Consider the following 12,549-nt stretch of genomic DNA (forward strand, 5'->3'; position numbering starts at 1 on the left):
GAGCCAGAGAGGGGTGAGGAGCCGCCGTCGCTCCCAGAGCCAGAGAGGGAGGAGGAGCCGCCGTCGCCCCCAGAGCCAGAGAGGGAGGAGGAGCCGCCGTCGCCCCCAGAGCCAGAGAGGGGTGAGGAGCCGCCGTCGCCCCCAGAGCCAGAGAGGGGTGAGGAGCCTGCCGTCGCCCCCAGAGCCAGAGAGGGAGGAGGAGCCGCCGTCGCTCCCAGAGCCAGAGAGGGGTGAGGAGCCGCCGTCGCCCCCAGAGCCAGAGAGGGGTGAGGAGCCGCCGTCGCCCCCAGAGCCAGAGAGGGGTGAGGAGCCGCCGTCGCTCCCAGAGCCAGAGAGGGAGGAGGAGCCGCCGTCGCTCCCAGAGCCAGAGAGGGGTGAGGAGCCGCCGTCGCCCCCAGAGCCAGAGAGGGGTGAGGAGCTGCCGTCGCCCCCAGAGCCAGAGAGGGGTGAGGAGCCGCCGTCGCCCCCAGAGCCAGAGAGGGGTGAGGAGCCGCCGTCGCCCCCAGAGCCAGAGAGGGGGAGGAGCCGCCGTCGCTCCCAGAGCCAGAGAGGGGTGAGGAGCCGCCGTCGCCCCCAGAGCCAGAGAGGGGTGAGGAGCCGCCGTCGCCCCCAGAGCCAGAGAGGGGTGAGGAGCCGCCGTCGCCCCCAGAGCCAGAGAGGGGTGAGGAGCCGCCGTCGCCCCCAGAGCCAGAGAGGGGTGAGGAGCCGCCGTCGCTCCCAGAGCCAGAGAGGGGTGAGGAGCTGCCGTCGCTCCCAGAGCCAGAGAGGGGTGAGGAGCCGCCGTCGCTCCCAGAGCCAGAGAGGGGTGAGGAGCTGCCGTCGCTCCCAGAGCCAGAGAGGGGTGAGGAGCCGCCGTCGCTCCCAGAGCCAGAGAGGGGTGAGGAGCCGCCGTCGCCCCCAGAGCCAGAGAGGGGTGAGGAGCCGCCGTCGCCCCCAGAGCCAGAGAGGGGTGAGGAGCCGCCGTCGCTCCCAGAGCCAGAGAGGGGTGAGGAGCCGCCGTCGCCCCCAGAGCCAGAGAGGGAGGAGGATCTGCCGTCGCTCCCAGAGCCAGAGAGGGAGGAGGATCTGCCGTCGCTCCCAGAGCCCAGAGGGAGCCGGGCCGCCGCCTCCGCCACCAGAGGGAGCCGGGCCGCCGCCTCCGCCACCAGAGGGAGCCGGCCGCCGCCGCCGCCTCCGCCACCAGAGGGAGCCGGGCCGCCGCCTCCGCCACCAGAGGGAGCCGGGCCGCCGCCTCCGCCACCAGAGGGAGCCGGGCCGCCGCCGCCGCCTCCGCCACCAGAGGGAGCCGGGCCGCCGCCTCCGCCACCAGAGGGAGCCGGGCCGCCGCCTCCGCCACCAGAGGGAGCCGGGCCGCCGCCTCCGCCACCAGAGGGAGCCGGGCCGCCGCCTCCGCCACCAGAGGGAGCCGGGCCGCCGTCGCCGCCTCCGCCACCAGAGGGAGCCGGGCCGCCGTCGCCGTGCTACCTTGGAGATTCGGGGCCCCCTCAACCAAAGAAGGCTTGGGGGCTCCGACATCAACCCCGCCCACCACCACCCACCATAACAGCCCACCCAAGGGACATAATTGGACTCTTGGGGGGGGGGGGGGAGTTGGCCGATTGCGGCCGGTGTACGTTGTACATGGGGGGAGGTGTGTGGCAGAGCAAAGCTCTGCCCTTTAGAAATTGGCAGGGATGGGGTTAACTTCCCCTACCTGCCTGGGTTTATTATGTTCAGGTGGCTGGGGTTGATTAGTTGATTAGGTTGATTAACGATCAATCAGCGCCCAGCCACCTGATATAAAAGGAGGCCTCTGCTTCTCATTTAGAGAGAGGGAGCTGAGGAAGCAGGTTGGTGTTTGTTTTGTGGTTTTTGAATTTTCTAAATCCAGTGAAGGCATTGCCCAGCCTGGAAACTTTATTTTTGTGAGTTTTGTTTTTGCTTTATTTGTGTTTGAGTATCTGTTATTTTGCCCTTGTGCACTTTATTTTTGTTTATTTATAATAAAATAGTTATTTTTTTGAACTGCAGTCTGTCTCTGGGCCTCTATCCACTCGCCAGCCTGCCACAAGGACACTGGAAAGCAGCTAAAAGGGATGCTGCATGTATTTGTCTGCCACAGTGTTTTGACAATTGATTTTTTCCCTTCTCACTGCACAAGTGTCTTATTATGCGAAAGGCTTCCCTCAGAGAAAGAAAGTACATGTTACACTATCTAAACTAGAGTATAATTATACATAAATGAAGTTGCACCATGATGTATTATTAAGAAACGAAACATTTGAAACAAACCTTATTCTTAAAGAAATTACTGGTAATTCTGTAATGATTATGACTGAAGCCAAAAGTGGTTTTATTTATTTTTTTGTTGCAGGAATTGGATGGTAAGCTTTAAATTCTTCTTTGTTAAACTGGAAGACCAGCATGATTCATGGCTCTGTTTTTTGAAGGCTGATGCAGCTGTTTATTTCTGAATCTTTCCCTCATTATGGACGTGACACAACACACCACAGATTTTAGAACAGCACTTTTTATAAAAATATCGTTTTCATTGCAACGTGATAGCAGAAAAAAAGTTATCGTTTTTTTGTTATTTGTTTGTCGTTATGTACACATATGACACACCACTGCCAGTTACAATAAAAGTTACAATTAAACTTACATTAAAACCCACTAAGATAAGAAAGCAATTTTATAAAAGTGTGTTTTTAGTCTTGACTTAAACTGCAACGGTCCCAGCTTCCCTGACAAACTACATTACAACAGATTTATTAGCAAAACAAGTTGCTATAGATGGTAATGTTTATACTCCCTGGCACGAACAAGAGATTTGTTAGAGTTACACTCGGCTGCAAAACATTTAAATACATTTATGTCAACCACTCACCATGTGGGTTGTGGAAGAATATTTAATATTATGTCCACAACCAAGGGGTAATGGGGGTCCCATGTTTTTTTTTTTGTAAAATGGTTTTCAGTTTAATTTTCAGGTCAGGGGCATGTGCTCAGAGACAGCTGTTTGTGATTAGAAAATAAAAGGAGAAATTGCACTTTTATGCCTCAGTCGATATCTTGAGAATGGACAGCCTTTATGGTGAATCATTTGGTTAAAGCAGCGAACATTTTCTCTGTTACAAACTGCGTCAAGAGTATGCATTCCCAGATGCAAAAAGGAAAGGTCAAGGAGAAGGGCCCCATTGTGGTCCGAGTGAAATCAAATGTTAGCTAAAAAAATTAATACTGCACTTGATTTCTTGAGGTAGATTCTGGTGGCGATTCAAGTACCAGGACCTGGACAGAGACAACCATGGAAATAAAGAGGAACAGTCAGCGACCATACAGAACTTTTCACTCTTAGAATACGGGACCGTTGAAAACTGATGTTCTGCTGAAGAACCAATGTCTGACAATGGGATGACATTGTCTCCTACTGTGGCCAATTTTTGTAAACAATGTGAAATTTGAATGATTTACTGTAGCGCTGAATATGTCTAAAATGAATGTAGGGAAATTAATGGTAACGTTACTTGTAACCAAGGGTTACCACTAAAAGCGTGTTATACAAAATAAATACATCTGTGTTTATTGTGCAAGAGAAAATCACAAGATATAATGGAGGTTTGGGTAACTGTATAAGGAGAAAGGGAAATGGGGTGGAGATTGTGTTCTCAGATATTATAATGAGAAAATGATCCAATGAGAAAATATTCTAGTGAGATATACGAAAGCTCAGCCACTGACTCATTGTGTGACCCTGAGCAAGTCACTTAACCTCCTTGTGCTCCGTCTATTATTGAGATATTATTGTAAGTGATTATTATGCATAGTTATTATTATTATTATGCTATTATTATTATTATTATTATTAACATAAATAGAAACAGACAGTATACATTTGGCTTATAGGCTACTCATGATAATATGAATTAGTGGTATAATGAAAAGTTTGTTGCTGGTCCCTTGAAATTCCTATTAACAAGCATTGACTGTCCTGTAGGTATCAGAACTTGTCAATGCGGCACCATGACCTATTTAGTGTTAATTGTCTAGGCTACTAAGAAGGCCAAGTGCAGGAGCATGATTTACTTTGTGTTACTGGTAGCTTACATGCTAAAATAAAAAGAAAGTGCGCTAGGTATTCATTTGATTTTACTACTATACTCAATCAATTAATCAATCAATCTTTATTTTTGTATAGCGCTTTTACTGGGGGTCGCCACAAAGCGCTTTACATGATAAAAAACACATACAATTATATATAATCTGCAAATAAAACACACATAGAAATATATATAATTTTCTTATAATTTTATATAATTTTATAGATTTCTATTTTTACATAACATAATGTGCAGCCTACCCAAAACACATCAGTTTTATTTTAGTGCAATGGTTTAAATCATTTAAAATACATTGAGCAATATAAATGTACTGTATGTGTCTTTGATTTTAAAGTATTGTTCTAAACCCGACACCTCCTTGTCGGACAAACATGTCCGGTTGAGTGAGGGGCTACTGCATGACTATGAAAAGCTTTTTGATAGAAAAACATTTTCAGGCAACGGACGATCCCACAATGAGTACAGTCGGATATTTAAAGATCTGACAACCTGCCCCTTTAATGGTAAACAATTGAGAAACTCTGCTTTCTGAACATTGTGTGATTTTACTGTATTTTTTAATTATTTTTTTTTAAATCCACTACTTAATGCTGCCCTGTCCTTGCAGCTACGTAAATTTGCACCCAGCCCGAGGTGGCTCCATGTCTGAGGAATCAGGATAAGAAACTGTTTTTTCGTGATTGTCAGAGAGCAGTTGTAACCTCAGGAGGATGAGCCGTTGCTTATGCAGGAGTTGTCTCTACTTAAAAAGCTGACTTTGATCAATAGATGTGGATCACAAATCAACCCAGCTGAAGCTGGTTCTAATACACAAACTTCAGCTAGGAGTGGCGAATTGTGCTTTAGGTGCCGCGTCTCAGAGAGCCTGCTGACACGCCTCCAGTGAAGGGGGGGTGGGGGGGCGCAACTCTATTCACTGGTGAATGGAGGTTTCCACTCCCTCCAGGTGTAGCTCCACACCCAGTAGGCAGTAATCTGCAGAGTATATTAATTCTTGTAAAAGGTATTTTTGTTGCTCAAGATTCCATCTATAGAGACCTGTAGGTTTTTACCTGTAGTCCTGCCTTGTCTTTTGATTTGCTTTGTTCTTGACTAAAACTATTCTGATTGAAAATGATTTGAAGTTGACAACTGATGTATTATTGTAAAGAAAAAAACTAACCTTACACAGCACATTTGCTTCAAAAATGCTAATCTTAGGCAGCCCTGACAAACCAGGGCATTATTTAAAGGGTAGGCCCATACGTCAGTATGACATTGGCCATAAATAATTAATGCACAGTTCTCATTTGATGTGGTGATACTTTATTTCTTCATCTCCATCTGATTTAAGTATTCAAATGATTCAATAGACACACTACATAGTTTATGTCTTTTCAGATTGCTGCATAATAAAAAAAAAATCTAGAAGCCACTGTACAGTTAATTGTATAGTTAATCTTACAAATTGAACAGATATGCAACACACTGTAGTAATGCTGCCCCCTTCAGCCTTCTCATGTTGTAAATGTTACATATTTTCCTCCCCCAGTTTCAGTTACCCTAAGATTGAACTGGAAAGTATTGCATACCCTGTGGATCTTTTAAAGTATAGGGGAAACACCAGTGACTTCAACAGGCAGAGACAATGCCATGCTGCCGCATCACTCCTCTGCCAACCCAAACCACTCTGCATTGGACATCAGTTACAATTCTCTGTAAGCTGCCATTCGACGCAGTAACTGTGCTACTTAATTACAAAGCAGCATGTGCATCATACCTATTTTTTACAATTCAGTGTGTGCTACTCTAAAACAGCTGTATTTTTATTTAAATACTATAACTGACTGCCTCACTTAAAAGCTCCAACAAGAACACTGTAGCCCCTTTATCCAGGGTGGTCAGTCTGGTTTCAGGTGTTAAACACCCGGGATGAAGGATTAAAATGTTGTCTTTACTAACTTCAAAAAAGTCTCCAATTGTGTTAATGATTAAGGAAATAAAAAAAGAAGATTCCAGTTTGCTCACCTGTTGATGTAACTGAGGGCAACATATGTGGGCTGCTGCAGTTCCTGCTTTTCTAAAACTCTAGGATCTGTATCTAAAAGAGAGAAGAAAAACAGAATTAAAGCAGATGATACAAGCAGACGGTCACTTCTGGAGACAAGCATGTTAATAACATTGTACAACCCATCATGCTGTAAATGCACAAATAGAGCTATTAGTATGAGGGGGAAAAAACAACAAATCTGTACACAACAATAAAAAGCAATTAGATGCATCCTTATAACACCCATAACTTGTGGACACACACTGCAGGAATATATGTTTGAGTGACATCTGGAATATGCATCTACAGAGGGGATTACAGGGTATAGTGTTTATTGTGTCAAGAATCAACACACACTTTAAATAGGTAAGATCTGTATTCATTTATCATTTATCTAACATTTAAATAATGTCTGTTCTTCAGTAAAATAAATAAACGATGAATTTATCAAATTAACACACAAGAAGAAAAAAAAAAAGCAGAAAACAGGTTTTATAAATACATGTCAAACCCATACAGTTGACAGCACTGCTAAAGATTAGACACTCTCAGACTGATAGTGTGTATATTGCAGAGGAAGTGGAGGAGAAAGGAATGGAGGGGTTCACATCAGTATCAGGAATTTTCATAATTAACAGTATTGCATATCTTGCAATGCCAGAAATTAATTGGCATCACACACAGAGTACATTTACAGTCAAGTCCAACCTTGTCAGATATCGCTTTCTAATTCTTGACCATGAACTCTGATGGTAATTTTTAAATGTAACTTCTTTTTTCTTTTCTACATTCTTATAATATAGTTTTCAATACTATTATATCTCACAGTGCTGTCATCAAGTCCCGTCTTCTTAAGCAAACACTCAAAAAAAAGAAGAAAAAAAGTTTCTCCAGGAGAGGTATACCTACTTTGAAGAAAATTGTGTTTGGTGGTGAGAGATATAGTTCACAATCCACGAGCACAAGGAACACTATATTAACCATTCTCAACAACTATGCTGACATAATGGCATGCTGGGCAGTTTGTTCGAAATCCACAGCAGTTGCTGTATTTGCAAGTCGTTTGCAGATTATAGCTGTGATACAAAAATGAAGGTTATTTTTATTTTGACTTCAATCACATTCAAATCTATTTTCGTTTCCAATTTTACACATGGATTACACCACATAATACATGTGGTGTGTTTCGTTTCCCATACTTTTGCAGACTGTTACTGCTTTGCAATGCTACAATAGACAATATCCACACCCTGAGGTGAACCATGCTCTACTTTATATTTAAAAAAAAAAGACTTCCCACTGAAGTTTGTCTGAACAAAACAAAGCTAACCATAAAATATTCAGCTTTGTGGGTGACAGGCAAGGCATCTGCTATTTCTGACTGATGTTGCAACATTGCCACCTTGTGGGTGAAAATAAGAACTACATAAAAACAGAGAAATAGGGCATGTTGGTCAAAGCATAGTCCTAGGGTTGCAAGGTTTGTTTGGTTACAATTAACCTTGAACAGCTAGTGACCAGGTTTGTCAAACTGACAATCTGACTGCTATTAAAACTAATGAGTGCAGGCAGTCTCAGTGCTGTAAGTGGGATTCTAGTTGTTTTAAGCACACCTACAGTACCTCAAACACACCAAAAGCAACAAGGAATAGGAAGGACACATAAAAAGATTATTACGTTAATTTGTTAAACCTGTGAAAACGTTTTTGGAGAAAACATTTCAAAAGTTTCTCTATTGACTTGACTGTTAAGAACAGATGCCCTGGCTGACCAGCAATGCCACTTTATCAAATTATTGTAAAGGTTTAATATTTAGCACTGCAGAATATATAGTGACTTAGCAGGAATATTACATGCTGCTGAAGCTGTAACTCAGCTTTGTACTATACATGTGAAAGCACTCACTATTTATAAAGATCAAGGTACACTTCTAGTTAAAAACAGATCCTTGAAAGAAAATATTATAAAGCATTACTTTAGCTGAACAGTGGGGGACTGAGATGGTGTCAGTTGGAACAGTTCTTCACGTCATCAGTGGTTTGTTATGTGCACATAATTAAAGTCTGCCTGTGTAATGGCTTACAGATGCAGTATTCTTAGGGTATTATTTAAATCATTAAAACCAGCACAAACAAGCACTTTGCGCTGCCATCTTACAGTTAATGAGTCTTTGTTGTATCAAAGTTAAGATGCTTAGCTTCATGTGTATTCTATAAGTAACAACATTGTTTGTGCACAATTTAACCCGGACCATGTTAGAATATACTAAAACCACACTACACTGCAGTTTCACTTTTTGATAAATTGCAATTGGTGGAGTCAACGCCAAGACTGCGGCACTACAGGTGCACGAATCCATGTCCTGGTATGAACAGCAGAAGGATTCTGTAAAATGAGTTCTCTTGAGGCAGTTACATTGTGAAACCCAACAAACTTATTTTGCCTCACTGAAACAAAAGACTATGATGGACTTTGTCAAGGTTCAAAAGAACAACTTGCAGCAGTGGAATGTTTAAAAAAGCTGTTATGAAAAGCACCTAAAGACCACATATTTAGAAAAATATATACATCACAGTATCTAAAACTGTTTAAGTGAAACTGAAGGAAGCGCTGTGTAACTGCACATAATCACACAAATTATATATATATATATATATAATGGGAATTGATTTGTATATTATACAAGGACATTAAAACGCGACTGAAAATTTAGCGCTGGTGATGGTTTTAATCGCATATTTAACCGATTATTCCATCCATCTCATTCAAGTTTGCTTTATTACTGATGCTATTATTATTATTTTAAAGATATTTTTATTATCTATAAGGCCTTACACTTGGACTTTCTTATCCTCAAGATCTGCTGACCCCATATGTCCCTGGACAAAGAACAACCCGTCATAAGAAAACTGTTATCCTATTTCTGGATTCATATTGTTGCCCCTTCTTTATAGTTTTATATTTATTTACACAGAATTATACAGAAAAACTCTAGCATTTCCTGTTAAATTGTTTGAACCAACTACTAAATCTCAATGGAGTCACTTTACTATTCACCTTAATGCATTTCAAACTATGTTCTTATCCGTTTCCTTTACTGCTGTTTTTCATTGGCATTTAAAAAAAAAAAAAGTACTATTTTATTAATACACATTGAGTTGCAGTTATATTCTCCTTAATTGTAAATACTATTATACTTTCAGTTCTTTGCTCCATAATGCAGTTAAATGACTAACTTTCTATGCAAATGCCAATTAAAATGGTATTAAAATGGTGGTGGAGGGGATTACGGTATGCTGACAGGCTCAAGACAGGAGTGCGATTAACACCCATTAAAAATTAATCGTAGAAGTTAACTGATAACTGAGAGCCCTAATAGTATCTTATATATATATATATATATATATATATATATATATATAATATATATATCATCGTCTCTATAAGGGCGTCGTCAGCGTAGGCGTGTCACACCTCCCGACCGTATTAGGGCCCTGGGACCTCTCGTTCTAAATTTAGCATCCGTCGATACCGCTGTACCAAAGAGCCAGCTCCTTTACAAGGAGTATATATCAGGCTTATTAGGTCACCTACCAGCCCAGCTGCTGTCTTCCCTCATGTACGCTACACTAACACTAACACACACACGCACGCACGCACGCACGCACACACACACACGTGCACGCAAGCACGCATAGGTTTCGTTTTATTAATTTCAGAATTTAAAGAAAATGTAGAAAATATGACCATACAGTTCTAAGTGCAGGTTTGTGGATGGAGTAATAAAGACAATGTTAAAACAAGCTTTTGTATCAAGCCTTTTCTTAACTGACAGGATAGCAATGTTTTACAGAAAACAACAAAACAGCGAGTGGCAAGCACACCTCAATAATAATAATAATAATAATAACTAGGGTGCCTATTCTCAGGAATTAAATCAGAAACTAAACAACAGAACTCTAACTAATTTGGTCGGATATGCGACAAATTTGCAAAAACACATTTTAATTTAGGCGCGTGTGTACAACTAGAAATTCCTAATCATAATGTCCTCTGGGAATGTAGTTTATTGGTGTCCACTGACCACTGTTAATCACTCATTAAAAACTACAAATCCCATACCCGGGCAATTTGACTGTTTTATCAGTGCGATGGCAACTTGTTTCCGCAGTTTGAAAACTTGTCAAATCAAGATGAGAAAAACAACAAATTATTTTCATGTAACTGGAGAAGTTTTAAAGAGAACCGTGATGAACTGTTACTGGGGACAAGTGGATACTACAACCAGCTGTATCAGAGACAATTATATATATATATATATATATATATATATATATATATATATATATATATATATATATATATATATATATATATTTATAAAAAAAAAAAGAAAGGTCCACTACAACCAATATTTGAAGACTGCGCTCATTAAAACATGCTGTGACACTTCTGTAACTGGTACAAACTCCCTTCCTTATTGCACTGTTTGACGAGGAGTTTGCACTGACTACCCTGAGTCGTACTGATCCCAACAAATAATCATTTCCTGTTCCATGGTCTTTTATATTATAAAGTAATTAAATGTTGAACAGGAAAAGGCACTCGAGAACAAGGTTGATTTTCTTACTGATCTAGACATCTAGTACATTGAAACGTTTGGTAATTTAACAACAGACAGTGTAGCCTGGTGTAGGTTACCAATCTGCGAAGAACAATAATGCTCACTTTTATATTTTTAAATCCTCTGCACTGGTTCCAAGACGAATGGGTTCAAAAGAAGGACACAATGTCTTTGAAGTTGTAAAGGATGTTTTTAGCTTTCTATATAGATTTAGATAACTTTAAAATTACTGCACCCATTTTTTTTGCTGCTCTACACCTGACTAAATCTAATTGAAACTATTAATCAAAATTGCTATATAAAGAAGTATCTGTTCTTCACTTCATTGTGGTTTATAAATCTATCTTAAGAGAACTGACAGAGGCAATAGCCAAACACCTGTGAAGCAGAAGTATAAACTATTAATTCAGTAAATTAATTCAGTTGTACAGGATATAGTTCCTTTGTGTAACATAAGCTGATTTAATTGGGAAAATTTTTTGCCAAAATGGAAAAGTGATAAAACTTTTTTGGTCCCTGGTGTTACAATCCTAATAACAACCTTTACAGTTTATCTGTCTAGCTCACTGACCTTCATTTTCCACGCGCGTTTGTTTGAGCAGAGTGCATATTGTCTTTATGTCAGCAGCCATTAGGCCTGTGCTAGCCTTGATTATCTGCAAGAGCTTTCCTTTTTTTTTTCCCCCTCCACGATTGGCTTTCCACCAAGAGCATTCATGTCTGAGCAGATCAAATACAACATGTAATCTGTAAGTTATACTGTTCGGCACAGCAAAATAACTTCTAAAACACATCATACAGTAGTAGAAAATGAACAGACCTAAACAATAAAAAAGTATGTTTTCCAAACACTTAAAAGATTATAGTTTGACATCAATGCCATTTATTAATTAGCACAAATGCATGAACAATGGTGGTGATACAATTCAGTGTTCTGTATCTAACACAAAAACACATTAGAAATGTGAAAAAATAGCAAGTTATCAAAAGTGCCCAGCCATTTAAAGTGGCGATATCAAGAACAAAAGCCAAGTTTCAAGAAACCACTGGAGCAACCTTGCCGAGCACAAAGCAAATAGGCACAATTGTAAAACCGATGGGGGCTAACTTGGCTTGAGTTTTTTATGCAAATCTGATCACATGTCAAGTTAGTAGAAACAATTGGGGCAACCTTGAAACCCACCGCTTTGACAGTTGCCTATTTGCTTGGTGCTGGCCAAGGTGCCCCCAATGGTTTCTTCTAACATAGCTTGTGCTTTTGATACAAGTTACAAGAAACAACTGGGGCAACCTTGGCCCCCATCGGTTTTACAGTTGTGCCTATTAATATAATGTTAGACTTTTTTTAATACTGGAAATAGATGTCGTGAGGTCTAGAAAACAAGTACCATATGTGGCAGACCCATGTACAGGCATGGTTCAAATATTGTACATGGACATAATGCAAGAGGTTCACTTGATTATTCATGGCTTTTAACAAATTATGAGGAATTATAAGAACATAAGAAAATAAGAAAGTTTACAAACGAGAGGAAGCCATTCGGCCCATCTTGCTCGTTTGGTTGTTAGTAGCTTATTGATCCCAGAATCTTATACACTCAGTTGTTGTTGTCCTTTGCAAGCAAATAGGCACAACTGTTTCTATTAACTTGGTTTGTGTTATTGATGCAAGTTCGATCCACTTTTATTGTGCCTGAGAAACACAAGCCGTTAGTAGAAACAACTGGCACAACCTTTGGCCCCCATCGGTTTACAGTTGTGCCAATTTGCTTGGTGCTGGCCAAGGCTGCCCCAGT

The 12,549-nt window shown here is 41.2% G+C and overlaps 1 protein-coding gene across 1 annotated transcript in view; it reads right to left on the minus strand.

Annotated features, from left to right (window-relative positions):
- The window catches only part of LOC121313640 (juxtaposed with another zinc finger protein 1), a 73,958-nt gene that overhangs the window by 39,135 nt on the left and 22,274 nt on the right, over positions 1-12,549 (minus strand). Inside the window, exon 2 of the mRNA XM_041246377.1 lies at positions 6,108-6,180. Coding sequence (XP_041102311.1) covers positions 6,108-6,180 — 73 coding nt within the window. The remainder of the gene's footprint in view (positions 1-6,107; positions 6,181-12,549) is intronic.

This window comes from Polyodon spathula, chromosome 3 (genome assembly GCF_017654505.1).
Source record: "Polyodon spathula isolate WHYD16114869_AA chromosome 3, ASM1765450v1, whole genome shotgun sequence".
NCBI lineage: Eukaryota > Metazoa > Chordata > Actinopteri > Acipenseriformes > Polyodontidae > Polyodon > Polyodon spathula.